This window comes from Corythoichthys intestinalis, chromosome 11, assembly GCF_030265065.1.
Source record: "Corythoichthys intestinalis isolate RoL2023-P3 chromosome 11, ASM3026506v1, whole genome shotgun sequence".
Lineage (NCBI taxonomy): Eukaryota > Metazoa > Chordata > Actinopteri > Syngnathiformes > Syngnathidae > Corythoichthys > Corythoichthys intestinalis.
The window spans coordinates 4136890-4163710 of record NC_080405.1 but is presented as its reverse complement, the minus strand read 5'-3'; the positions used below and the strand labels follow the sequence as shown (position 1 = coordinate 4163710).

Genomic DNA, 26821 nt, shown 5'->3' with positions numbered 1-26821 from the left:
ATCTATTCTTGAATTCAGAACATTTCTGACAAACAAGTTTTTTTCCTTTTTTTTTTTTTACATTGGTTGCAACTAAGCCTGTCACGATGTGCAATAATTCCATGTATCGCACGGTAAATAAAAATGAAGGCGGTGATTACCTGCTGCTATTTGATTTATCGCCACATGTGCGTGCGCGAACAATAGATGTGCGGCAGACGTGCTGTTAAAAGTTCGGCTTCCTTGTTACCAATTACGCAATATGCTGTGACGAGGACTCACTCTGTTTTATTGACTTCTGGGTATGTTCGTCTTATACATTTGTGTTTGAATGACCATCATTCAATGGAGGGAAGTGGGACTGAGTGCACTGTCAGGGCGCACAGCAATGAGTGAGCAGAGTGAGGAAGACAAAAATGGACGGAAAATCCTGATTACCAAGCCAAACACCACAACGGGAATATTTTGATTTTAAACCAAAATGAAAATTGCGAGGCAAGCCAAAAGGATGAACCAGTCTGCAAAATGTGTTTGAAGGTTGTTTCAACAATGAGGGCCAACACAACAAATCTACATGCTCATTTGAAACACTATCACCCTCTTTAGTTTTCACTGCTTGGTAAGAAAAACTGCATTGCAACAAGCATTGCAACAAGCCGAGCCTTCCTCGTCACATCAGTCGACAATTACGAAGGTCTTCGCTTGATGTGAGAAATACAAACGAGACCGATCAAAACTGCGTTCCCTGTAGTCCGCTACATTGCTGGAGAAACGAGACCGTTTTACCTCTGTTTAATCTTGTTTGATACTTATTGAAGCCAAATTTTTGTTGCTGCTACTTAATTACTCTATTTTTCTCTGTTGTTATTGAAGTGCAATTTTATTTTTTCTTGAAAAGGACATTTTATTTATTCAGTGTTCCTGTGTGGTATTAATATTGTTGTCTTTTACTTGAACGAGGCAGGGTCTATTGTTTTTAGTTGTGATTTCTTAAAAAGCGCTTTTGAATTTAAGAGTGAACATTTATTGTGTTTGAATGGGTGTACTTGATCTATTGTATTTATCCATCTATCTATTGTAAATTGGTTAAAAAAAAAGGTTTTTTTGGGGGGTGGGGGGCGCAATAATATCGCATATCGCAATAATTTATGAGATAATTTATCGCCCACAAAAAATTATTATCACGACAGGCCTAGTTGCGACATCTCATTGGTGAAACAGGTAGCGCTACTTTCGGCAGCTCTAGCAAAAATAAAGTTGAAATGCAGAATAAAGAGGAGAAATGTAACGAATCTAGTGTAGCCCAAAGTAGTGGAGAAAGACTGGCGTTTTTTTTTTTTTTTTGCTTCACAAATCTAGTTAAAGTTAAAGTAAAAAGTATAGCTTTGTAAAACTACTCTTAGAAGTACATTTTCTCAAAAAGTTTCTCAAGTAAATGTAACGGAGTAAATGTTATGCATTACTACCCACCTCTGATCGTCTCTGCTGTGGGTCATCGTCACCAGGCTGCGTATCACTCACTCACTCACTGATACAGGGGCCCTTTTGTACGCCCACGCAAACATTCCTTTCATGCACTTATCTTTTAAATGTCTTTTATTGTTTGGTACACTATGGTTTTAATATCTTTATGCATAAGCGGAGTCCCCCTGGTGGCCGAAAAGTGTCATTGCATGTAATTGACTTTCCTATATATGTATAAAAATTGTAAATCATTAGAGCAAACCACAAAAATGAATGAAATGAACAAAAAAAAGATTTTCATAATGGGTCAAAATTATTTTTCGAACAGATCATGTGACTAGCACCTTAAACGGTAATTTGCTTTGCATATTGTTTGAAAAAAAAAAAAATTGGGGGGGCAATTTTATTTTTCAAATGTTTTTCTTTGTTTGACAATTATTTTTTGGGGGATTGAATGATTTAGACACAAATGTCCTACCCATAATACAGTATGGCCCAAAAACAAAAAGGATTGCTGAAATCAAAGAAAACTTTTTAAATTAAAAATTACAGTTCGTGTTCAAATACAAATATTTGAGTCTCAAATATTTTTTCGCTTCCAAAAACTTTTTTCTATAATTGAATTTTTTTTTTTTGGAAATGATTTTTCGTTTGAAAATAAATATTTTTTTGTTTGAAGCAACTTATTTTTTGATTGAATAATAAAGACACACATGTCCTAGCCAAAATGTGGCCCAAATGCAAAACAACTACTTGAATCAAAAAAGAATTAAAAAAAATAAATAAAAAAGGACTTCAGTCAAAACAAAAAAATCAAAGAAAAATAGCTTTCAAATGCATTTTTTTGTTTCAAATTTATTTTTCCATTCAAACACATTTTTTTGATGGAATAATGAAGACACAAATCTACCTCCATGTGGCTCCTTCCAGGGGATACAATTTTTGACTGGGGTAACTACATTGGCACGACACCGGCGGGTGTACCATTTTCAATGGATGACGATCTTGGCAAAAAGTATTACCTGAGCAGCCTGATTTCGAATTCACCCCAAGAATGATGGGAAACAAAAAAAACGTTCATTTAAAACTTATTATTATACATATTCTTGTAAGTTAATTTTATTGCTGACACTGCGTCATCAACATGTTGTGCTCCCCGGCCCGAAAGTCAAACTCCACCTATGTCTTTATGACGTTCTAAAGTAATAGAAGCAGGCATGTCTGGAATTATTAACATGTTAGCAAAAATACAATTCCCTTTTAGACCACAAGAATAGACATTTCATTTATTTTAATCTAAGTAGACCAAATCACAAAATGAGCAGTTGGATCAAATATTTTTTTTTCTCACTGAATGTAAGCTCTACTACCAAACTGACAATATTTATGGTAACGAATGATTGACTTGGCAGGTGTTTCACTACCTAAGCCTGGCACTTCTCACATTCTTCATGTTGGAGATCGGTGGCAAACTGTTTGCCTATCGCCTTGAGTTCTTCCAGCATAAATTTGAGGTCTTTGATGCTTTGGTGGTGATACTTTCTTTTGTGCTGGACATCGTATACCTCTTCCATGAGGACGTATTTGATGGAATGGGTCTACTCATTCTCCTGCGTCTCTGGAGGGTGGCAAGAATCATCAATGGTGGGTAAAAAAACTAAACCCAATTGTTGCTGAATGTAAGAACATGGTTTATCATGTTAAAAGACATCTTAGCATCTGGTGTATTTAGTTTAATTGAATTTCTTGCAGGTATTCTAGTGTCAGTAAAAACCCGTGCTGAACAGAAGATGCACAAGCTGAAGGGGAGCTATGACCATCTCGTACAAAGAGTCACAGAACTGCAACAGCAAATTGATAAACTAGTAAGTATGCATTGCTTACTTTCAGGGCTGCAACTAACAATTATTTTTACAATCGATTCATCGGCCGATTACTTAAACGATAAATAGATGAATCAGGTAAATGTCGCTTTTTTCAATTACCTTCCCAACTGAACTTGAAGTTGTTATAGGCATATTACAAGTAATTTTGTAATGTTTTTAAAGATTCTGAGTATAAAACTAAATAATATCAGTACACAAATCGGACAAAAGTCCTGTTCATTCAAATAAAAAAAGTGCAGCTGATTGACTTTTTTTTTTTTTTTTTTTGTGGGCAAAGCGCTGATATGAATTGTGTCAATGACTCATTTATCTTCTTTAAACAAACTAAACAACACAAATAAAAATAATTAAGAGGAGGAGAGAATCAATTTTCTTATGACAATTTACAACTTGAGCTGAAAGGAGAGCTGTTCTATGATTGGATTTGTGTGTGTGGTTTCTTTATAAAAAGAAACGAGACAACTTTACTATCCAACAATAACTCAAGTCCTTAAGTGATTGTCCAAAACACAATAGAAATGGACACATAAGACACTAATTAGCATCATCGCTAACTAGCTTAGCGCTCTGTGCTAAGTAGTTACGTCTCATCAACAAAGAATACAAACAATACAATTGGCTTCATTTACTCACATACGACGGCGGCATACTGGATCTAACAACACAAGAGACAATCTAACTCACGACATTTTGTAATATTATTGATTCAACAACCTAACAGCAGCAGTTTCAGTAGTTAACTCTGTCTTGCTCTAATCACTGCCGCGGGCGCGGAACCTCACATTAAACCAGGGTATCCGCGGTTCTTAAAAAATCTTAAATTCAATCATTTAAATTTAAGGCTTTAAAGAGCTCCACGGACATAAAGACTTGTAGTTCTTAAAAGATAAATGTTAGTTTGAGTTATAATAATTTAATATTAAAACCCCTCTAGAGGCACTGCCCCCGATGTCGACGCGATGTTGCAGAGGCGTGTCAACCAAGACAACCCCACAACATCCAGAGCCTTTAGGAACTCTGAGCAGATCTCATCCAACCCCCCAAAGTATTTGGCCCACCGACTCATAACATCCCAGGTTGAGGTCAGCAGCGCCCCATCCACACTATACACCGTGTTAGTGGTGCACTGCTTTCCCCTCCTGAGACGCTGGAGGGTGGACTAAAATTTCTTTGAAGCCATTGGGAAATAATTCTCCATGGCCTCACTTAACTCCTCTCATGCCTGGGTTTTTGCTTCAGTGACCACCCGAGCCGCATGCTGCTTTGCCAACCGGTACCTATCAGCTGCCTCAGGAGTCCTGCACCCCAGAAAGATGTGGCAGGACTCCTTCTTCAGCTTGACGGCATCCCTCACCGCTGGTGTCCACCAGCGGATTATGGTATTGCCGTCACGACAGGCACTGACCACCTTGCGGCCGCAGTTACGGTCGGCCGCCTCGGCAATAGAGCCGCGAAACTTGGTCTATGCGTCTCCCTGGACATGGGCGAAGCTGTGCCGGAGATGGGAGTTAAAACTCCCCCGGTCAGGGGATTCCCCCAGGCGTTCCCAGCAAACCTTCAAAAAACGTTTGTGTCTGCCGGGCCGGACTGTCATTTTCCCCCACAGGTGGTGATGAATTGACAGCTCTTTACCTGAGTGTCCAAGATATGGGTCTGCAAGTCTGATGACGTGAGTACAAAGTCAATCATCAAAGTATGGCCTAGGGCCATCCCTGAAAGCTGGTCGATGGGGGCGTGGATGGCCCAGGGGACTACCCTGGATCCTGGGGGGATGATGGTGGACCTCTTGCTGGTGCTGTGGCCCCCCCACAGGGTGTCAACTGGAAATACAGCTAGCTAACGATGGCATCAACATATTCATAGTTAGTGTAGGCGTTCAATGTATTTCTTGTTGTTGTTTGTGCTTCTTCGCTCTCTCTCTTATTCTCTTTTTTTCTGTCCCCCATAAACCCTTCACATTCACTGCTTTCTCCTAATAAACGAGGCACGTTCAATGATCACAATGGGAGTATGTCATACTCCCATGTGATACATTAAAACTGTTCCGACTAATCGGACACTCAGATTTCCATTCTATGTGTGAGGCAGCTGAACAGGACAGGTTAAGAAGAAGAAAAAAAAAAACTACGCCCTAAGATGTCCTGGTGACAAGAGCACATATGGACACCCCTATGCTTGAACATGGTGTTCATTATTGACAATGCAACAATAAAACACCACTATGGTTCTGATCGGGGGGGGCCTTGAAAACTCCTGGCCCTGGGGCCCAAACCCCCCATAATCCGGCCCTGAGTACATAGAGTCGGAACTTCTCAACCTCACGCAAAAGCTCGGGCTCCTTCCCGACCAGAGAGGTGACATTCCACATCCCAAAAGCCAGCTTCTGCAGCCGGGGATCGGATCGCCAAGGACCCCTCCTTTGGCTGCCACCCAGCTGCCTGCGCACCCGACCTCCTTGGCCCCTCCCGCAGGTGGTGAGCCCATGGGAAGGAGAACCCACTCTACCTCTTCAGGCTGTGCCCGGCCGGATGCCATGGGTGCGGGCGCCACCAGGCGCTCCCCATTGTGCCCCACCTCCATGCTCGCTACAGAGAAACTGCTTTTTTTTATGTGCATAAGTGACAATGTAATGCAGGATTCATACACTTTTTCATATCCAAATTCCTCTTTTCAAGGACTTTCAAGAACAATTTTCCATTTTTTTTCAGTACCATTTAATCCTTATTTTTTTAACAGTGAGGCATAAATAAAATATGGTGCCGCCTACTCACAGGTAGACAAACGTCATCCAAAATGTTTAAACAAGGAGACACCAAATACAGAGTTAAATTTTAGATTTTTGTTCGCCAATGATGACTCGCCAATTCCTGGACTGCAGTCAGTCCATTGCCCTGTTTTTTGAGGTGACAAAAGACTGTTTGTAGGGCAACGCACCAAACAATTTGATACAACCAGGATATCAAAGTAGCTGCTATGATTATTTGAATGGGGAATATAAAAATATGAAATGAGTTTCTGTGCCTGGTGTATGCTGGCATTTCACTATTTGATTGATGTTGCATCAAATTTTCTGGTCCTTGATGACAACACTTAATGGCGCTGAACAGTATGGCTATCTCTTCCTGAATTGCATAATCTGATGAAGAATACACGCACCGTCAAAATGTAAATTTCACTTATTTATTTACCCAATTGTTCCATATTAAAGATATTTGTCATTTTAAAACAGTTAATGGACAAAATAGGTCATTTGTTTTGCTTTAACTGAGGTAGCCAGGCAATTTACTGGGAATGAGACAATGAAAATACAGTAATAATGAAAAAATACATACAAACATATATGAACTCCGTTATCATTCCCATTAGCTCACCTTTATGTTGTGCTAAAGATTCCAAATTATGTATGGCCTTAACAGTAGGGAGGTAGATTTGTGTCTTTATTATTTAATTTAAAAAATTGCTTCAATCAAAAATATATATTTTCAATTTGAAAAGAAAAAAAAAATCAAAGAAAAAAGTGTAAATTTGAGGCATTTGAACAGTACTTTTCATGGATTATAGATGTTTTTTAAATTGAAAACACTTTTTTGATTGATGTTTTTTTGTGTTTGGGCAACATTTTACATTTCTGTCTTATAATTTAATTTAAAAAATAGTTACTTCAAACAAAAAAAATGTATTAAAAAAACACTTCAATCAACAACTATTTTTTAAATCATTGAAAAAAAAATTTTGAACGCAAAAAAATATATATTTGAGACTCAACATTTTGCATTGGAACACTTATTTTAATTGAAAATGTTTTCTTTGATTGACTTTATTGAAGCAATCTTTTTTTGTTTTGGCCATATTATGGGTAGGACATTTGTGTCTGAATCATTTAATCCCAAAAAATATTTTCATTCAAAGAAAAATCACAACAATGTACAATACAATATAATACAATACTTACAATTATACAATATTTAAAAAATACATATTGTAACTTTCGCCTAGGGCTTCTAATCAGGGAGCTGCGTTACCTGTTCTGCATAAATACTGCAAATCATTAGTAAATATATTTCAAAGCATTCCTCCTCCTGTGATTGTTTTCAAAATCAAAGTACTGGACCCAGTTGGGACCAGGCCATATCTGAATTTCCCAATTTACCTTGGCAGTTTTGAAAGTCTTGATTGTCTGCAAGCCCCTGAATGAGTCAAAATCTGATTGGATATGCAGTCCACCTTATCGTGGTGGAGGGGTTTGCGTGTCCCAATGATCCTAGGAGCTATGTTGTCTGGGGCTTTAAACCCCTGACAATCCAATCCCAATCCTCTCGAGAGGGGTTGGACTCTCTTCCACTCTGGAGTTGCCCACAGTGAGAGGCACCGAGCCGGTGTGGGCATACTTATTGCCCCCCGGCTTGCCGCCTGTACGTTGGTGTTTACCCCGGTAGACAAGAGGGTAGCCTCCCTCCGCCTTCGGGTAGGGGGACGGGTTCTGACTGTTGTTTGCGCTTATGCATCGAACAGCAGCTCAGAATACCCACCCTTTTTGGAGTCCTTGGAGGGTGTGCTGGAGAGTAGCCCCTCTGGGGACTCCCTCGTTCTTCTGGGGGACTTCAACGCTCACGTGGGCAATGACACTGGGACCTAGAGGGGCGAGATATGGAGGAACGGCCCCCCCCCCCGATCAGAACCCGAGTGGTGTTCTGTTATTGGACTTCTGTGCTCGTCACGGTTTGTCCATAACGAACACCATGTTCAAACATAGGGGTGTCCATATGTGCACTTGGCATCAGGACACCTTAGGCCGCAGTTCGATGATCGACTTTGCAATCGTGTCATCGGACTTGCGGCCGCATGTTTTGGACACGCGGGTGAAGAGAGCTGTCAACTGATCACCACCTGGTGGTGTGTTGGCTCCGATGGCGGGGTAAGATGCTGGCCAGACCTGGCAGGCCCAAACGTATTGTGAGGGTCTGCTGGGAACGTCTAGCAGAATCCCCTGTCAGAAAGCGTTTCAACACCCACCTCCGGCAGAACTTCTCCCTTGTCCTGGGGGAGGTGGGGGACATTGAGTCCGAGTGGGCCATGTTCCGCACCTCCATTGTTGAGGCGGCCGATCGGAGCTGTAGCCGTAAGGTAGTTGGTGCCTGTCCAATCTCTGGGGTTGAAGTCACTGAGGTTGTTGGAAAGCTCCTCGGTGGCAAGGCCCCGGGGGTTGATGAGATCCGCCCGGAGTTCGTAAAGGCTCTGGATGCTGTGGGACTGTCATGGCTGACACGCCTCTACAACATCGCGTAGACATTGGGGACAGTGCCTCTGGAATGGCAGACTGTGGTGGTGGTCCCCCTTTTTAAAAAGGGGGATCGGAGGGTGTGTTCCAATTATAGAGGGATCACACTCCTCAGCCTCCCCGGTAAAGTCTATTCAGGGGTGCTGGAGTAGTGTGGTTTTCGTCTCGGCCGTGGAATAGTGGACCAGCTCTACACCCTCGGCAGGGTCCTCGAGGGTGCATGGGAGTTCGCCCAACCAGTCTACATGTGTTTTGTGGATTTGGAGAAGGCGTGCGACCGTGTGCCTAAGGGAGTCCTGTGGAGGGTGTTCCGGGAGTACGGAGCCCCTTGGTAAGGGCTGTTCGGTCCCTGTACAACCGGTGTCAGAGTCTGGTCTGCATTGCCGGCAGTAAGTCGAATTCATTCCCAGTGAGGATTGGACTCCGCCAAGGCTGCACTTTGTCACCGATTCTGTTCATAATTTTTATGGACAGAATTTCTAGCCGCAGCTGAAGCGTTGAGGGTGCCCGGTTTGGTGGCCTCAGCATTGCATCTCTGCTTTTTGCAGATGATGTGGTGCTGTTGGCTTCATCAAGCCATGACCTCCAACTCTCACAGGGGCGGTTCGCAGCCGAGTGTGAAGCGGTTGGGATGAAGATTAGCACCTCCAAATTCGAGACCATGGTCCTCAGCCGGAAAAGGGTGGCATGTCCTCTCCGGGTCGGGGATGAGATCCTGCCCCAAGTGGAGGAGTTCAAGTATCTTGGGGTCTTGTTCACGAGTGAGGGTAGGAGGGAGCGGGAGATTGACAGGCGGATCGGTGCAGCGTCTGCAGTGATGCGGACTCTGCACCGGTCTGTTGTAGTGAAGAAGGAGCTGAGCTAAAAGGCGAAGCCCTCGATTTACCGGTCGATCTACGTTCCTACCCTCACCTATGGTCACGAGCTGTGGTTCGTGACCGAAAGAACAAGATCCCGGCTACAAGTGGCCGAAATGAGTTTCCTTAGCAGGGTGTCTGGGCTCTCCCTTAGAGATAGGGTGAGAAGCCCGGTCATCCGGGAGGGGCTTTGTGTCGAGCCGCTCCTCCTCCGCGTTGAGAGGAGCCAGTTTAGGTGGCTCGGGCATCTGGTTCGGATGCCTCCTGGACGCCTCCCTGGAGAGGTGTTCCGGGCATGTCCCACCGGTGGGAGGCCCCGGGGTCGACCCAGGACACGCTGGAGAGACTATGTCACTCGGCTGGCCTGGGAACGCCTTGGAATTCCGCCTGAGGAGCTGGCTGAAGTGGCTGGGTAGAGGGAAGTCTGGGCTTCCCTGCTAAAGCTGCTGCCCCCACGACCCGACCCCGGACTAAGCGGAAGATAATGGATGGATGGATGGAAGTTGAAAAGGAGAAAAAAAGTAATAAAAATTCAACGTGACCTCCCTGATTAGTCGACGTCAAGTTGAATTTCAACCACATTTTAGTCAAACACAAAAAAATCTACAAAGCCTAATGTACAGTATGTATGTTTGTACCTATGTAAGAACAATGGTACTAAGTACAAAATTGTAAACCTAAGCTCTGCAGTTCAAAGCTTTTAACAGTCTGCCAGCAACAAACTCACATTGCAATATGTAGTTATTAGGAATTATTTAGCCAATTTGAGTAAAAAGAAAAAGAAGCCAAGATGCATCCAATGTATGTCGTAATGAAGACATTAGTAGAAATGCATTGGTATCGGATATCTCAAAATAAAAATTAACTTGTTTGCTTGTTATCATCTGTCCTAGCAACAAGACAACCAGAAACTTCAGGGACTTCTCAAGAGTCATGGCATAGACTTCTGATTTATGAATTTCGATGTGAGTTTGTATCATCATTTTTTTTCTTTTTTTTTTTTTTGGAGGGGGGAGGGGGTCAGGATATATTAATTAGGGATGTCCCGATCCGATCAAGTGATCGGAAATTGAGCCAATTGTGTATTTTTTCAGAGGATCGGAATCAGGTGAAAAGGATCGGGTTTTGAATTAAAAAAATATATTTGATTTTTTGCTTCATGCTCGTACAGCCTCTCACCTCCGTCATGCTAGCTCAGCAGTGCGACCAAACTTGTTTTTGGTCACCAGCTGGTGATTGGTAACAAAATTAACGATGATCGATATGATCAAATATGCCCATCATCGTTTACATCATTCACGCCCAATTTTTTTTTTTTTTTACTTTTTAAGGATTAAAAAGTAACAATAATCTAGAAATACACTGGAATTGCAAAAAGATACAAAATAATTACGTTTTATACTCTGCAACAGCGGAAAAGGAAGTACTGTGAAAAGTACAATACTTTAACATGTTTGAAACTTTAGTTCAATTAAAAAAAAGATATCGGCTCGGGTCTATCAGCAGATATTCAAAATCAGGTGACTCGGACTCGGGTCAAAAATATGTGATCGGGACACCCCCTAATATTAATATATGCATCATTTGACCTTTGTTTGACCTCATCTTTGAGTTCACATTTTGTTATCAATATATTTTTGTTATCAATATATTTTAACTTTACTACCTGCAGTATTGTTCAAAATAATAGCAGTTCAATGTGACTAACCAGATAATTCCAGGTTTTTAGTATATATATATTTTGCTACAAGTTACAGTAGGTGCAGTAGATTGTCAAAAAAAAACAAGATCACGTATTTAGCATATACACACGCTTAAGGCTGTGCAATTGGGCAATCATTTAAATGGGGTGTGTTGAAATAGTGTCTGTCGTTGACCTTACAAACTCAAAACTATTTTATACAATATGTTTTTCCTTTGAATTACGAAACGATACCATAGACTTCATTATTATATTGACGGGTCACAACCGTCATACACTGCGCCACGCCTTCAAGTAGGGGGCCTGCCCACATCAAGAGGAGTTATTCTCAAACACACGCACGTAGCAATCTAACGCAGGATTTAGGTCGAAAAAGTTGGAAAGCTGTACTGCATAGAAACAGGAAGGATTGTCTCTGGAGTGATTTGTTCGAGGATTATATGTATATATACAGTATATATATATATATATATATATATATATATATATATATATATATTTTTTTTTTTTGCGTACCATGCATGCATTTTGAAACGTGAAAAAAACCAAAAGGAGAAATTAGCCGCTACAGCATTGGTATTATACTTCGCAATATTTACATAAAATAACTGCTAACTGCCCAATTTTTTGCTTTCAACCAAGAATCGAGACTGTTTTATGTCTATCTCTATAAAGAATTCAGGGATTTAAGCATTTATTCACAATAGTTTTCAACGCAAAAAGCTCTCTGTTGTACTAAGGGGCTGCCACAGTGACTAGCAGCACATTCGACATATTTACGTCAAATAAATGCTAACTGCTAACTTTTTTGTTGTTGTTGCTTCTTCTAACCAAGAATTGAGACGGTTTTACCTCCATATCTAGGAAGAATTCAGGGATTTAGGCATTTATTCATAAGAATTTTCAACAGGAAAAGCTCTTATTTTACATATGGCGGCTGCTAATTTGCGTACTGACTAGCATCATGGTTCGCAATATTTACGTAAAATAAATGCTAACTGCACGTTTTTTTTTTTTTTTTTTTTCTTTTAACCAGGAATTGGGACTGTTTTACCTCCATACCTATAAAGAATTCCAGGATTTAAGAAATTTCACAAGAATTTTCAACGCAAAAAGCTCTTCGTCAATGCTGACCAAGTGGAAACACAGAGATAGGCCCCCTATAAATCGGCCCCGTGCCCCCTGTCCCGTCAATACATTATGAAGTCTATGATGCAAACACTTTCAAAACAAACCATTACAACGTCACTCTAATTAAACAAATCTTCAAAACAACAAAATCTGATTTGACGCTTTTTTTCCTTATCGAATTACTCGAGTTAATCGTTGCAGCACTACTTCATACTATGCATGGTACTGCGAAGTCTCTCTCATTGTACAAAATACTTTTAAGTTTGTCAACAGCAGACATTGTTTTTTTTTAACACACCTCTTTCAACTACAATAATTGCCTAATTGCAGAGCCATAAGTGTGTGTGTGTGTGTGTGTGTGTGTGTGTGTATGATGAATGCTAGGTCTTTTTGGTTTTCTGAGAATCTACCGCACCTACCAGTAACTTGTGTTCCATGTAGCAATAAAAAAAAAGTAAAAAGAAAATCCGGTTAGAGATGCTATTATTTTCAACTATACTGTAATTGTAGTGAAAGTCATCATTTTGGTGAGTTGACAGTCTTACAAGCTGAATCAAACAAATGGAAAAAAAAAGTCAACGGGCAGCTTGGCATTGATGGTCGGTATAGCTCTGTAACCAGGAAGAGCAGCAGCAGAAATTTCTCTGAAGCTCACTGAACTCCGAATTGAAATCGCATCACTCCCTCTGATGAAATTCGCCTAAAAAACAAAAAGATAAAAGAATATATCAAAGTCTGTTGTATTTTGATCCAAATCATATTAAATTCATAGCATCACTTACCAAACTGGTGGTATTGGTCAGGATTACTTGCTCGATGCTTACAATCTGAATTTGGGGATTCCACAGGAGTCCATATTTGGTCCATTTAATCTTTAAATCAAGTGACAATGGGATACTGCAAATCTGTGTACCCTGCCAAAACAAACATATGCAATATTCAATGTAGATGCTTGCTTATATGTAATAAACAGTGGGTAAAAGTAGAAAAAATTTTTACTCAAGTAAGAGTAGCCTCATTTTAAAAATATTACTAAACTATAAGTGGTCACCCAAAAAATGTACTCAAGTACAAGCAAAAAAGTATTCCGTGAAATATATTCTCAAGTAAACTGCTTACAATGTCAGATTAATTTTTTAAACAATGCTCTTTCATTTGTCATAAAGTCCTCTCTATGAGCTGTTGTTATTTTATTGTACAATATATTCTAGAAAAAAATAGCATACTGTGTATATTATGTAATGATAAGCATTAGACTTTCACATATTTTAGATTCATTACACACAACTGAAGTAGTTCAAGCCTTTTATTGTTTTAATATTGATGATTTTGGCAAAAAAGTCTAGAAAAAACAAAAATCCCGATCTAAAAAAATTTGTATATCATGAAAAGGTACTAGTATATCTCACATGACCATATTGGGCTAAAAAAAAATCTTCGGATTCCAACTACAAAAATCCACAGAAATGAAACATCACCAATTCAAAGAGCTTGAGTGCCATTTAGAGGAGAGAGTTTTTTTTTACTATAAAATTAAAATGATCATACCTCTGGTTTTTTGTGGTCTATAGATGCCAAATAAAAACTGGGAGTGGTGCTTTCGAGTAATATTGACGGCAGCACTCCGCGTCAAATAGTTTATTTATAACAAAGACGCCATGTGACTGCAATCATGTGACTGTATTGTTACGTCTGATTGGTATCATGGAGTCATTTGATTATTGTTGCGACATCTCGTTGGTGAAACTGGTAGAGCCACTGAGCTGGCAAAAATGTCAAATCTAATATGTAGATTAAAAAGGGAAATTGTAATGACTCATTGTTGCCCAAAGTAACATTTCTTTTACACCAGAGGTGGGTAGCAACGCATTGCATTTACTCAGTTACCTTTACTTGAGTAAGTTTTTGAGATAAATGCACTTCTAAGAGTAGTTTTGCTAAGCCATACTTTCTACTTTTATTTGAGTTGATTTGTAAAGAAGAAACACTACTCTTACTTCGCTACTTTGGGCTACATTAGTCGTCACATTTTTCCTCTTTATTTTACATATTAGGTATTCTTCTTTTTTTTGTTGTTTTTTTTGCCAGAGACACCAACTGGCTGAAGTAGTCTCAACAATGAGACATCGCAACAATAATCACATGACTCCATTATACCAACCAGACTCAAAATTGCCGTCCTATGACCATGCCGGCCTGTTCAATCATGTGGCGTCTTTGAAACACCGTAAAGAAAGAAGTATTTGACATAGAGGGGAGCCGTCAACATGATTTGGAAGCGCGGATTTTAATCCCTCTCCCAGTTTTTATTTGGCACCGATTGACCACGGAAAGCAGGAGATATGATCCTTTGCGTTTCATAATAGGAAATGTTTTCTCCACTAGAGGGTACTCAACTCTTTGGACAAACAATGCATCAAGTGTATACAGTGGGGCAAATAAGTATTTAGTCAACCACTAATTGTGCAAGTTCTCCCACTTGAAAATAGACAGGCCTGTAATTGTCAACATGGGTAAACCTCAACCGTGAGAGACAGAATGTGGGGAAAAAACCCAGAAAATAATCACATTGTTTAATGAAAGAATTTATTTGCAAATCATGGTGAAAAATAAGTATTTGGTCAATACCAAAAGTTCATCTCAATACTTTGTTATGTACCCTTTGTTGGCAATAACAGAGGCCAAATGTTTTCTGTAACTCTTCACAAGCTTTTCACACACTGTTGCTGGTATTTTGGCCCATTCCTCCATGCAGATCTCTCTAGAGCAGTGATGTTTTGGGGCTGTCGTTGGGCAACACGGACTTTCAACTCCCTCCACAGATTTTCTATGGGGTTGCGATCTGGAGGAGACTGGCTAGGCCACTCCAGGACCTTGAAATGCTTCTTACGAAGCCACTCCTTTGTTGCTCTGGCTGTGTGTTTGGGATCATTGTCATGCTGAAAGACCCAGCCACGTCTCATCTTCAATGCCCTTGCTGATGGAAGGAGATTTTCACTCAAAATCTCTCGATACACGGCCCCATTCATTCTTTCCTTTACACAGATCAGTCGTCCTGGTCCCTTTGCAGAAAAACAGCCCCAAAGCATGATGTTTCCACCCCCATGCTTCACAGTGGGTATGGTGTTCTTTGGATGCAATTCAGTATTCTTTCTCCTCCAAACACGAGAACCAGTGTTTCTACCAAAACGTTCTACTTTGGTTTCATCTGACCATAACACATTCTCCCAGGCCTCTTCTGGATCATCCAAATGCTCTCTAGCGAATCGCAGACAGGCCTGGACATGTACTGGCTTCAGCAGGGGGACACGTCTGGCAGTGCAGGATTTGAGTCCCTGGAGTCGCATTGTGTTATTGATAGTAGCCTTTTTTACTGTGGTCCCAGCTCTTTGTAGGTCATTCACTAGGTCCCCCAGTGTGGTTCTGGGATTTTTGCTCACCGTTCTTGTTATCATTTTGACGCCACGGGGTGAGATCTTGCATGGAGCCCCAGATCGAGGGAGATTATCAGTGGTCTTGTATGTCTTCCATTTTCAACAATTGCTCCCACAGTTGATTTCTTTACACCAAGCGTTTTACCTATTGCAGATTCAGTCTTCCCAGCCTGGTGCAGGTCTACAATTTTGTCTCTGGTGTCCTTCGACAGCTCTTTGGTCTTGGCCATAGTGGAGTTTGGAGTGTGACTAAGTTTGTGGACAGGTGTCTTTTATACCGATAATCAGTTGAAACAGGTGCCATTAATATAGGTAACGAGTAGAGTTTTGTCAGACCTCGTTAGAAGAAGTTAGACCTCTTTGACAGCCAGAAATCTTGCTTGTTTGTAGGTGACAAAAAACTTATTTTCCACTCTAATTTGAGGAAATAAATTCTTTAAAAATCAAACAATGTGATTTTTTTGTTGTTGTCACATTCTGTCTCTCATGGTTGAGGTTTACCCATGTTGACCATTACAGGCCTCTCTAATCTTTTCATGTAGGAGAACTTGCACAATTGGTGGTTGACTAAATACTTATTTGCCCCACTGTATGACACCAAAAAGCATGTTTATTTCGTAATACACGTGGTATATGCTCCTGAATGAAATTGACCGCTTGGATGTGGATCCGCTGAAACTTGCTCGCCGCCGGAGGCTGGCTGATTGGTTAAAGCAATCACTCCCACCACCGTGTGAGACATGAGTCCGGGTAGTTTTGTGAGATTTTCCGTGTCCAAAAGGCGAGGAAGAGACTTGAAAGAGCCGCTTGGTTTGGGTTAGCATCTCCCAAGGGAGCAGTGATGGCCAAATGAAGCAAGAAAGCTTTGCAGCCAATTGGTTCAAAGCTTCATTGTGGTTCATTTGGTCTTATGACAGTCGTATGATGCCGCTGTGAATGCCGCAATTTTACCGGTGAATATCTTTTGGTGTAAATATCCCATAATACAGGACAGCTGTGGCTTATCTATAAACAAACACCGTTTTCATGCCAAATTTTAAGGGTGCAGCTTATAGTCAGGTGCACCTTACAGTCCGAAAGTTGCGGTACTTAAGTAATATTTTCAAGTAACTGTACCCTTACTTGAGTAATATTTTTGGCTACTCTACCTCCCTCTGTTCTTCACAAATAAACTCAAGTAAAAGTATAGTGTGGTAAAACTAGTCTTAGAAGTACATCTTTCGCAAATGGTTCCTGTGGTTACTTAAGTAAATGTAACTCGTTACTATCCACCTTTGGTAATAAACACAGCCATACAAATAAAGGGGATCTTTACATTACCAGTGTAAATTGTTCTCAGACTGTTTGTGTATTGATACTTTAAAAAATAAAATGATTCATTCCAGCCGAGAACATAAACTTCTGTGAGCGGCTGGTTTTAAGGAAAAAAATGTGACTTGACCGAATGTGTGAGCGATGTTGTGTATGTGCTATTATTAATCCTGTTTGTCTACAATAATAAAATAGAATTCATTGTTGACGTTCTTCCTTTCTTGTTTTACACTATTTGTGCGATTTAGCAGTTTCTACATTGTGCTTAACCAATTGCAAGGTTTCTACTTACTGCAGGATTGCTTAATGCTGTCATCTATCGACCTCCCAGACTTTTCTGATCTTGAAGCCAATCTGATGTCCCAAATATGTCTTTATTGAGGGTCTTAACCTTTCAACTGCCAGACACTTGTCAACAATAACGCTCTCCAGGTCAGCCATTAAAATAATTAAATTATATATATGGCGGGAAAACACAGACAAGACTGAAAAAACAGTTTCTGCTCTTGCACTCCTCTTTAAAAACAACTGCTGTATTTTAAGCCAAAAGAACTGTTGTGTTTGACAACAATATGTCTATATGCTGCCGTAGCAGATTCATGGTGCATTTAGCCCCCGAACTATTTTTAATCTGTCCGCTTTACCCTGGACACCCCCGTTTACAGACGTTGCGCAACCGCTTTTGTTTCAACCTAGCCATAAAAAGAAGGTAAGTAATCGTATTTATTAATCGAAATGTCTGTCATTTTAGCTTAGAATCATTAATTGATGTCTAATATTTACTTAAAAAAAAAAAAAAAAAAACGTTTAAAAGGGTAAATATGTGAAAATGAAAATCTCGACCACTCCTTGATGTCTGCGATTTCTGCATTGCGACCCTTGTTATATTACCATGTTTCACCCATAAAATCCTCAAAAAATCCGACTGTGGCCATTCACAGCGGTGTCTTGACACTGTTATACATGCTACATGGAGTTTTTGGATCAAAAAGAGGTAAGTAAGTACGCGATAATATCTCGTTAAAATTATGGCGTCTTTAATTTTGCTCTCGCCTGCTCCCACCACCAGTTAGGGTTTTGTAAAATTTGTAACAGGATGGCATTTTTAAAAAAACATTTTTTTAAAAATGCCATCCTGTTACAATTTTTTCTTCCCCTAGAAAATTCAGATTTTAAGCTTTCCAATGATGTATCACACATGCATATAGGACAATTTTAAAATTTGGCCAAATTGGGGGTTTTAGAGCGGAACTTCAAGTCACCTGAGTTTGATGATTTTGGCAAAAAAGTCAAGAAAAACCAAAAATCACTATCTAAAAAAATTAGCATATTACATCCGAGCAATACAAAAAAGTGTCTCAGCTATGCACTCAACACTTGGTCGGGAATCCTTTTGCAGAAATGACTGCTTCAATGCGGCGTGGCATGGAGGCAATCAGTCTGTGGCACTGCTGAGGTGTTATGGAGGCCGCGGATGCTTCGATAGCGGCCTTAAGCTCATCCACAGTGTTGGGTCTGGTATATCTCAATTTCCTCTTCACAATATCACACATATTCTCTATGGGGTTCGGGTTAGGAGAGGTGACAGGCCAATTGAGCACAGTAATGCCATGGTCAGTAAACCATTTACCAGTGGTTTTGGCACTGTAGGTCATGCTGAAAAATGAAAATCTTCATTTCCATAAGCTTTTCAGCAGATGGAAGCATGAAGTGCTCCAAAATCTCCTGATAGTTAGCTGCATATACCCTGCCCTTGATAAAACACAGTAGACCAATACCAGCAGATGACATGGCACCCCAGACCATCACTGACTGTGGGTACTTGACAATGGACTTCAGGCATTTTGGCATTTCCTTCTCACCAGTCTTCCTCCAAACTCTGGCACCTTGATTTCCGAATGACATGCAAAATTAGCTTTCATTGTCCAGTGCTGCTTCTCTGTAGCCCAGGTCCGGCGCTTCTGCCGCTGTTTCAGGTTCAAAAGTGGCTTGACTGGGGGAATGCAGCACCTTGTAGCCCATTTACAGCACATGCCTGTGCACGGTGGCTCTGGATGTTTTTACTCCAGAGTCAGTCCACTGTTTCTGCAGGTCCCCCAAGGTCTGGAATCGGCCCTTCTCCACAATCTTTCTCAGGGTGTGGTCACCTCTTCTGGTTGTGCAGCTTTTCCTGCCACACTTTTTCCTTCCCACAGACTTTCCACTGAGGCGCCTTGATACAGCACTCTGGGATCAGCCTATTCGCTCAGAAATTTTTTTCTGTGTCTTAACTCCTTGCTTGAGGGTGTCAATGATGGCCTTCTGGACAGCAGTCAGGTCATCAGTCTTGCCCATGACTGCGGTTTTGAGTGATGAACCAGACTGGGAGTTTTTAAAAGCCTCAGGAATCTTTTGCAGGGGTTTTGAGTTAATTCGTTGATTCAAATGATTAGGTTAATAGCTTGTTTAGCGTACCTTTTCATGATATGCTAATTTTTTAGATCCGGATTTTTGTTTTTTCTTGACTTTTTTGCCAAAATAATCAATATTAAAACAATAAAAGTTTGAAGTACTTCAGTTGTGTGTAATGAATCTAAAATATATGAAAGTCTAATGTTTATCAGTACATTACAGAAAATAATGAACTTTATCACAATATGCACATTTTTTGAGAACGACCAGTATATGTTAATATTTCTGATTTATCCATTTCAATAAAAAAATAGCAAAGTATTCACAAACGGTTTCCAAATCATTCTTTCTCTTTGATCTCCCTAAATGACATTTTTATTAAACTATTTCCTAACAGGTAAAAAGCAATGCATTGTTTTTTTCGTGGCCCTTTAAGAAATCTCAGAATTTCAGGAACGACACCGACATGGCATTTTTCAAATGGGATCAGAAATAAAATACAGTACATAGTTCTATTTTATCGGTAACAAAAGTACAACATTTAAGCCTAAATGCAAATACTTGTGCAATATTTTGCTCTCAATATTGAATAATCATAATACCCTAATATGTGCAGATGTGGGCAGAGTAACAAAAAGTTTTACTCAAGAGTATTGTTACTTCAAAACAATACAACTCAACTAAGAGTGGTCATCCCCAAAAAATATACATAAAGAGTATATTTTAAAGATAACGCAAACTTTTTTTTTTTTTTTCAAATTATAAGGAAATGAAAAGGAAGCCAAATGTACAACAAAAATGTGTCCAAAGTGCACATTAACTATATTGCCAAATGTATCACATTTGAGACAACAATTTATGGACCTCATTGCCGTGAAAAAAATGGTTTAAAACCTTATTATGTTCAATCTCACTCAGATGCACTCGCTAGGAGAACTCCGTGGAATAAATAATTAATTAATATCGATGGAAACGGATGACGCTACACAAGCACTTTATTAGGCTTGTTGTTTACGTATGTAAATCTGACGTGAGTAGATTGTTTTCTTCCTGGAGATATGTGTGCAGCAGCCTGGCAGGTTTTTTTTGTTTTTTTTTAAACATTGAGGCTTGACAGTTTCTGTCAAATTTTCGGCTTCAAAGCACCATTCCGCCCCTAAATTTTACACCGGAACAGAATTCCGGACCGTTCCGGCCCACTTTCACCCCTGTATATAACTGATTACATGACCATAAAAAACACAAAAATAATTCATTCCGACCAGAAAAATCTACAGAAATTAAATGTCTTCAATTCAAAGAGCACGAGGGCCCCTTCATTGCAGAACACATATTTCCTACTATAAAATTACAACGACCATATCTCAGGTTTTCCATTTGCCTATTGGTGCCAAAACTGAGAAAGTGGTCGAAATCCATCTTTTCAAGGAATGTAGCACTCTGTTTCAAATTGTTTGTTTTTTACGGTGCATTAAAGACTCCACGTGATTGAACAGGCCGGCGTGATCATAGTATTTCCGACTGCAAGCTTGTGTGTAGTCATGTGATTGTATTGTATCACTGTATATATTACTGTACTGTACAGTATTGTGACTGTATTGTCTGTTTTGTATAATTAAGTCGTGCTTATTGTTGTGACATCTCATTGGTGAAACTGTTAGAGCCACAGAGGGCATCTGGCAAAAAAGTTAATCTAACATTCAGAATAAATAGGAAAAATGTAAAAAGTCAAGAGTAGGCCAAAGTAGCGGAGAGTAGCATTTCTTCACATATCTACTCAAGTAAAAATAACAAGTATGGCGTTGTAAAACTACTCTTAGAAGTACATTTTTCTCCAAAAGGTACTCAAGTAAATGTAAAGCAATACTACAGGGTGACCCCAAAAAAAGTTTACACTGCCATAATACAACTTAAATGCCATGTTTATTCATTTTAGAATTTAATCACAAATTATATATTATTGTAAAGAACATGTACAGTACACTCTATTTTTCAATGTGTCCTCCCTTAAGTGTCACAACAGCCTCCAGGAGCCTGCGGAACGCTTGACAGGTCTTCTTTATGTAGGATCCTGTCATCTTTATCCAAGATCTAACAATGGACCTCTCCAAGGCTGCCACAGAAGTTTGTGGCTTCTTACAGGCACTGTCCTCCACAGTTGCCCATATGCTATAATCCAGGGGATTGAGATCTGGACTCTGGGGTGGCCACATATCACCTTGTCAATCAACTTTTTGGTCCGCACAGATAGGGTTTTCCAGACCCAGGTTTTCATGAGGCTGTTCCAGTATCTTTCAGCTTCTTTTTAACTTTGTAGACTGCACATCTGGATATTCTCAGATTTGCTGCAATCTCAGTAGGTGTCAGACCGGCACGCAGCAATTCAGGTACAGCTAAAGTTTTCTTCATTTTCAGCAGAAGCACAGGAATTGTAGAGACGAGAGATTACCAGCTGCATTGAGTGACCTTAATGAATCACTTAAGCATGACAACCTATTTAGATATGTTTCAATGGCTTTTAAACAAGCAGTCAACTGAGTGCAGTGTTGTTAATTTTACTTTAAAAAAGTAATTAATTACAGTTACAAATTACTTCTCCCAAAAAGTAATTGTGTTAGTAACTCAGTTACCTGAATTTAAGAGTAATTAGTTACTTGGCAAAGTAACTAGTGATAATTTTCATGTTTTTTTTTCCCTCAAAAAAAAAAAAAAAAAAAAAAAAAAAAAAAAAAAAAAAAAAAAAAAAAAAAAAGGTCACACAATGTGAAGTTTAATGGGTTTTTGGGACAATTGGCCCTAGCCCAATTCTTTACCCTCCACTTAACTAGACACAAGGGTATTGCGATAACTAGATAGTAACCTTTGTTATGTGTGGAAGTCATTTAAAGTTGTGAATCAACCGTTAAAGTTGTTAAAATTGCTCCCGCTATTGCATTGGTTCCCTTCTGTCTACTTTCAACATGTGTAAGTTTTAAAACTGTTTCATCATTTAAAGATAGATTTAAGTCAAGATTTTGCCGATTTAGGACCATTTTAGATAGAAAAAAAAAAAAAAAAAAAAAAAAAAAATAGGATCGCTAGGAAGGATCTCTACAACAGAGCCTTCCTGTGAGGTTTCCTGCTTTAAGATGGCGGCTGTTTACTAACGCATGTAGTCCTTAAAACGTGTTGCCAATGCAGCCGTGTCTATCATATGCATCTAGTTGTATAATATGTTATATCTACTGTATCATGTGGGCGTAGTTTGTAGGCTACAGTCAGGTATTATTGGAGCCACCTAGCACCGCGTTTGCAACGGCGTCTTCCCCACTCCTGCTCTGCTCTCTCGTCTCCGTGAGTCCGTCTCTCTGACTTTTATTATTCAACCAACTTAGTAACGCATAATAACGCACGCCTTTCCCGCCTCAGTAACGGTAACGGCGTTGCCAAGATGAGAAAAGTAATTAATTAGATTACTCACTACTGAAAAAAATAACGGCGTTACAAACGCCGTTATATTGTAACGCCGTTATTAACAACACTGACTGAGTGTAAACTTTTTTTTGGGCCACCCTGTACAGACTTCTGGATGTGTGTAATAGCTTTAGATCGGGCTTACCTTATTATTATTAGCATGCTTGATGGTCAACCACTCTAGGGAATTTTCCAATGCAGAGTTTCCAAATTTAGCAACATATTGTGGATAGGTTTGTCCTTGCAGAACATCAAGAATTATTTGGGAAACAAGAGAGCAGTTGGTTGTATCCTCCAGTCTGCAAAAGACAGAACACATCTGTCACATACTCCAAGCATCCTTTCACAAAAGTGAGGTGATGGGGTTTTTGCTGAATAGAAAACACCAATAATGCCTTAATGTGCAGCCAGACATTGATTCTACACCAAACAAGACCGGAGAGCGCTGATGAGGGCTGTTCATGCAGTTGTGGTTAGCAGAACTCTGGAGAAGAGAGAGTCTGTCACCTGGGTTGCTGTTCAGCAGCATTCCTGTAAGGACAGCTGTTAAGGACTACAGAGGGAAATCAAATGAAGCTTGTCTACAACTGTTCAGACCAGAAAAAGGATATTCAGCAATTGCTTGTCCAGACAAAATAGGAAGTCCAACAGCATAACCTGGATTTCCACTTTTACGTACTGGTATATTGTCTATTGAATCCTATTAAATGATACAAAATACAAAAAAAGAAGAATAAAGTAGTAGTTGCAAAAATGGCCAACAGGTAATGTACATCATTTTCTGACTGTAAGGCACACTTAAAATCCTTAATCTTTCCCGCAAATTGACAGTGCGCCTTGTAATCCAGTGCGCTTTATGTATGAATTCTGGTTGCGCCTAACGACTTTGAACCTATTGTGTTGGAGCATTTCGGCTACTGTAGTCAAATGACGATTACTGTACTTTAACAGAGTTTACAGCAGAATATATATTAATTTAAAAAATTGCAATTAAAGTACTTTAAAGTCGTATTAGTAAAGTCGTAGGAGCAGTTCAAAGTTGTTAATTACAGTCATTTTTAGATTACAAAGTCCTACTTTTTTCCCCTGCTGCAGTTTCTACAAATACCGTTTCAGTTAAGTTGTATATGTTTTATATGAATGCTTCTCGTAAAACTTTTCATATGACTGTCATACTCATGACTAGTGTTGCAGATTGGGCAGCTTCCTGCACAGTTGGGCTATTTTCAAAGACTCAGTGGGGGAGAAAAATGCATTGGGGGTGGGTTGATCAAATTTAGGCTACTTTTGACAAAATTTAGCGGCTTTGCTACCACTCGTACCGTTTGTCTACACCTTTAAAGTTCAGCTATGTTGCTTGCTTACAGCAGCATCGTCACTCTACTACTGTACACTGCAAATTTATAATGTCTTAATTAGATTATTTTTCTTATATCTAGTCAAATAATTTTGTTTTGAGTGCTAAAAACTAGTTAATGGGTTAATGTAGAGGTGCACGATAATTATCGGACCGATAACAGGAATTATGACGCCATCCCAATAAATCCGATAACAATAAGTTATCGGGCCTATTAATAATATTTTTGGCACGGTGTCGGATTGCGATATGTGCGTTTGTTTCCACTCCTGTTTTGCCAGTATGCAAAGTTTTGTTACTGTTCTAGAGGCCGTATTTTTCCTTCACTGAGATATAAACCTTACTATGGCAATTAGCAAATGTTTGCATTTTACAGTGTTATGTTTACAAGTTCTTGAGAGGCCTTTTGGTTTTTAAATAGGCTTGCTGTTAGGCTTGCTGTTCTATAATTACCAGGTTAAAAAAGTTGTTTCATGGACCAAGACAACGAAAGTCTCCTCTCCTGTTTTATCTGCTGACAAACCACAATACCTGTTGGGTTTATGTTTGTTTAAGATCAGTGCTCATTGTTTAGGAGAACACATCGTCAATGAAATTGACTGATTAATTGTGATTGACTCAAATTATGTTTATTTGAAAAAAATAATATGGGCACTTTATTTGAAGTCAAAACTGTTCTTGTCTTTGTTTTGTTCATTGTAATAATGTTGATGTCATCATGAAAATTCTGGTTCGGTCAAAGGCAAATCTATGCGGAATCAACCACTAGTAATTTTTACCTACAGGTGTTCAAAAATTCAGGTGAATATACATTGAAAAATTGTATAAATATCGTCGGTTATCGTATCGGTATCGGCCTTGAGGAGCAGAAAGTTATCGATATCGGTTTCAAAAAATGGATATCGTGCACCCCTAGATTAATGTGTCAGATTATTCCACTTACTTTAATTATATTACTATTTGGTTGTCTAAAAGTTATTTTTCACCTAAATAAAAAAATTCGAATGTTTTGAACAACATATATTCTTGATTTAAAACCATTTCTGACATTATAAAGCTTTTTTTAAAGATTCATTACACTAATTTATTGCTTAAAATAAGTCTGTCAAGCTTATTTTCAGCTAGCTATAGTTCTCATTTCAAGATATCTGAGTAAAATTTACTTGAAGCACTAGCAGATAATTTCACTTATCACTAGTATTTTTACACTGAAAACATGGGAATTTAACTAGTTTTAAGGTGGTGTGTTTTGACAGTGAACCAGTGACAGTTGTGGGATTTTTCTGAAACGGGCCAAGAAGGGGCCACATGTAGCCCACACGGGCCAATTGTCACTGCCATCTTTGTTCATTGTTTGTTTAGACTATACGACTATACAAGACTATACGCAGAATATCATGCATGCTTGAAAACTGTCGTTCATGAATATGAATGAATGCTAATGACAGACGTCATCAACTGCCATTTGGTAAGTTATGTCACTTTGGGCTAGAACACAACGTCATAAACATTCATCAGTCAACAGTCAAGAATATGACAGTGTTCTGAGAAGCATTCAAATTAAAGCGTTACAACCATTTTCTAATCAAATTTGGAGGGTGTGGCCTATAATATTACACAAGTAGACAATCCCAATATGAAGTTGAGACGTTGAGTTAAACATACATAAAAGAATACAATGTTTTACAAATTATGTTAAACCTATACTTAATTCAATACACTACAAAGACAAGATATTTAATGTTCAAACTCTTCACCTTTATTGCCGTTAGCAAATATTCATTAACTTATAAGATGAAAATGTTTTTTATTTTATTTTTTTAAAGAAATATTGGCATCCACTTGAGTTCGAAAATACACCAAGATTGTTTGTGAGTAGCTCCCCCACCTTTCCCCCCCTAAACTGTATAATTACATATTTTCAGTTTTGCATTTCAATACCATAAAATATAGTGACTGCCTTTTTTTTGCACTTTGGCTTTGGACAATTCATGCGTTGTACTAGTTTGGTTTTGGATGTGTGTGACACCTGTAAGGAGGTAGGTTTTTTTTTGGGGGGGGGGGGTAGTTGTTGAAAACAGTGTTGGGTACTCATTTTTCTATTTTAATTGTCGATGTTGATTGCTTCAAATCAATAAACAGACATTTGAAATAAAGGAAAGATGAACAAACAATAAATGCAATGCGGGGATGCATGAATGTGCCCTATAATCCGGTGCACCCTATGTATGAAAATGAATTCATTTATGGATGGTGCACCTTAAAGTGCTTATGCCAGGAAAAAGCATGTTTATTTCATATTTCACGCGGTATTTTATGCTCCTGAATGAAATGGACCCCTTGGATGTGTGTGGAAGCGATCCATATATTTATTAATTTTTTTTAAATCCCACGCCATGAAAATGGGTTACTTCCGGCCAGAGTCTGGATTGAAGAAGAAGGCCAATGTGACGTTACCGGACTAATCATCTTCACAGTACAGCCTTACTTATTCTGAAGGACTGCAGATTCAGCCGATTTTGCGGATTAATTCATTTATCTTTTGCATCTCACCAGCCCAATGTGCTGCAGGCATTTT

General features: G+C 39.3%; 2 protein-coding genes across 12 annotated transcripts in view; one reads left to right on the top strand and one right to left on the bottom strand.

Annotated features, from left to right (window-relative positions):
• The window catches only part of hvcn1 (hydrogen voltage-gated channel 1), a 59571-nt gene that overhangs the window by 26446 nt on the left and 6304 nt on the right, over positions 1-26821 (top strand). For 5 of the 10 annotated variants that reach the window (XM_057849538.1, XM_057849535.1, XM_057849537.1 and 2 more), the window contains 2 exons: positions 2856-3087; positions 3196-3308. In XM_057849538.1, coding sequence (XP_057705521.1) covers positions 2856-3087; positions 3196-3308 — 345 coding nt within the window. Of the gene's footprint in view, positions 1-2855; positions 3088-3195; positions 3309-4568; positions 7520-10357; positions 22041-26821 lie in introns of those variants that run through there. The other 5 variants (XM_057849540.1, XM_057849541.1, XM_057849533.1 and 2 more) reach the window with 5 other exon arrangements.
• tctn1 (tectonic family member 1) overlaps positions 1407-26821 on the bottom strand; it is a 60279-nt gene continuing 34864 nt past the window's right edge. The window contains exons 10-14 of one of the 2 annotated variants that reach the window (XM_057849514.1): positions 23498-23586; positions 23282-23419; positions 23032-23185; positions 13080-13211; positions 1407-12997 (exon numbers count right to left, since the gene is read on the bottom strand). In XM_057849514.1, coding sequence (XP_057705497.1) covers positions 12851-12997; positions 13080-13211; positions 23032-23185; positions 23282-23419; positions 23498-23586 — 660 coding nt within the window. In that variant the 3' untranslated portion in view covers positions 1407-12850. Of the gene's footprint in view, positions 12998-13079; positions 13212-20288; positions 21837-23031; positions 23186-23281; positions 23420-23497; positions 23587-26821 lie in introns of those variants that run through there. The other variant, XM_057849515.1, reaches the window with a different exon arrangement.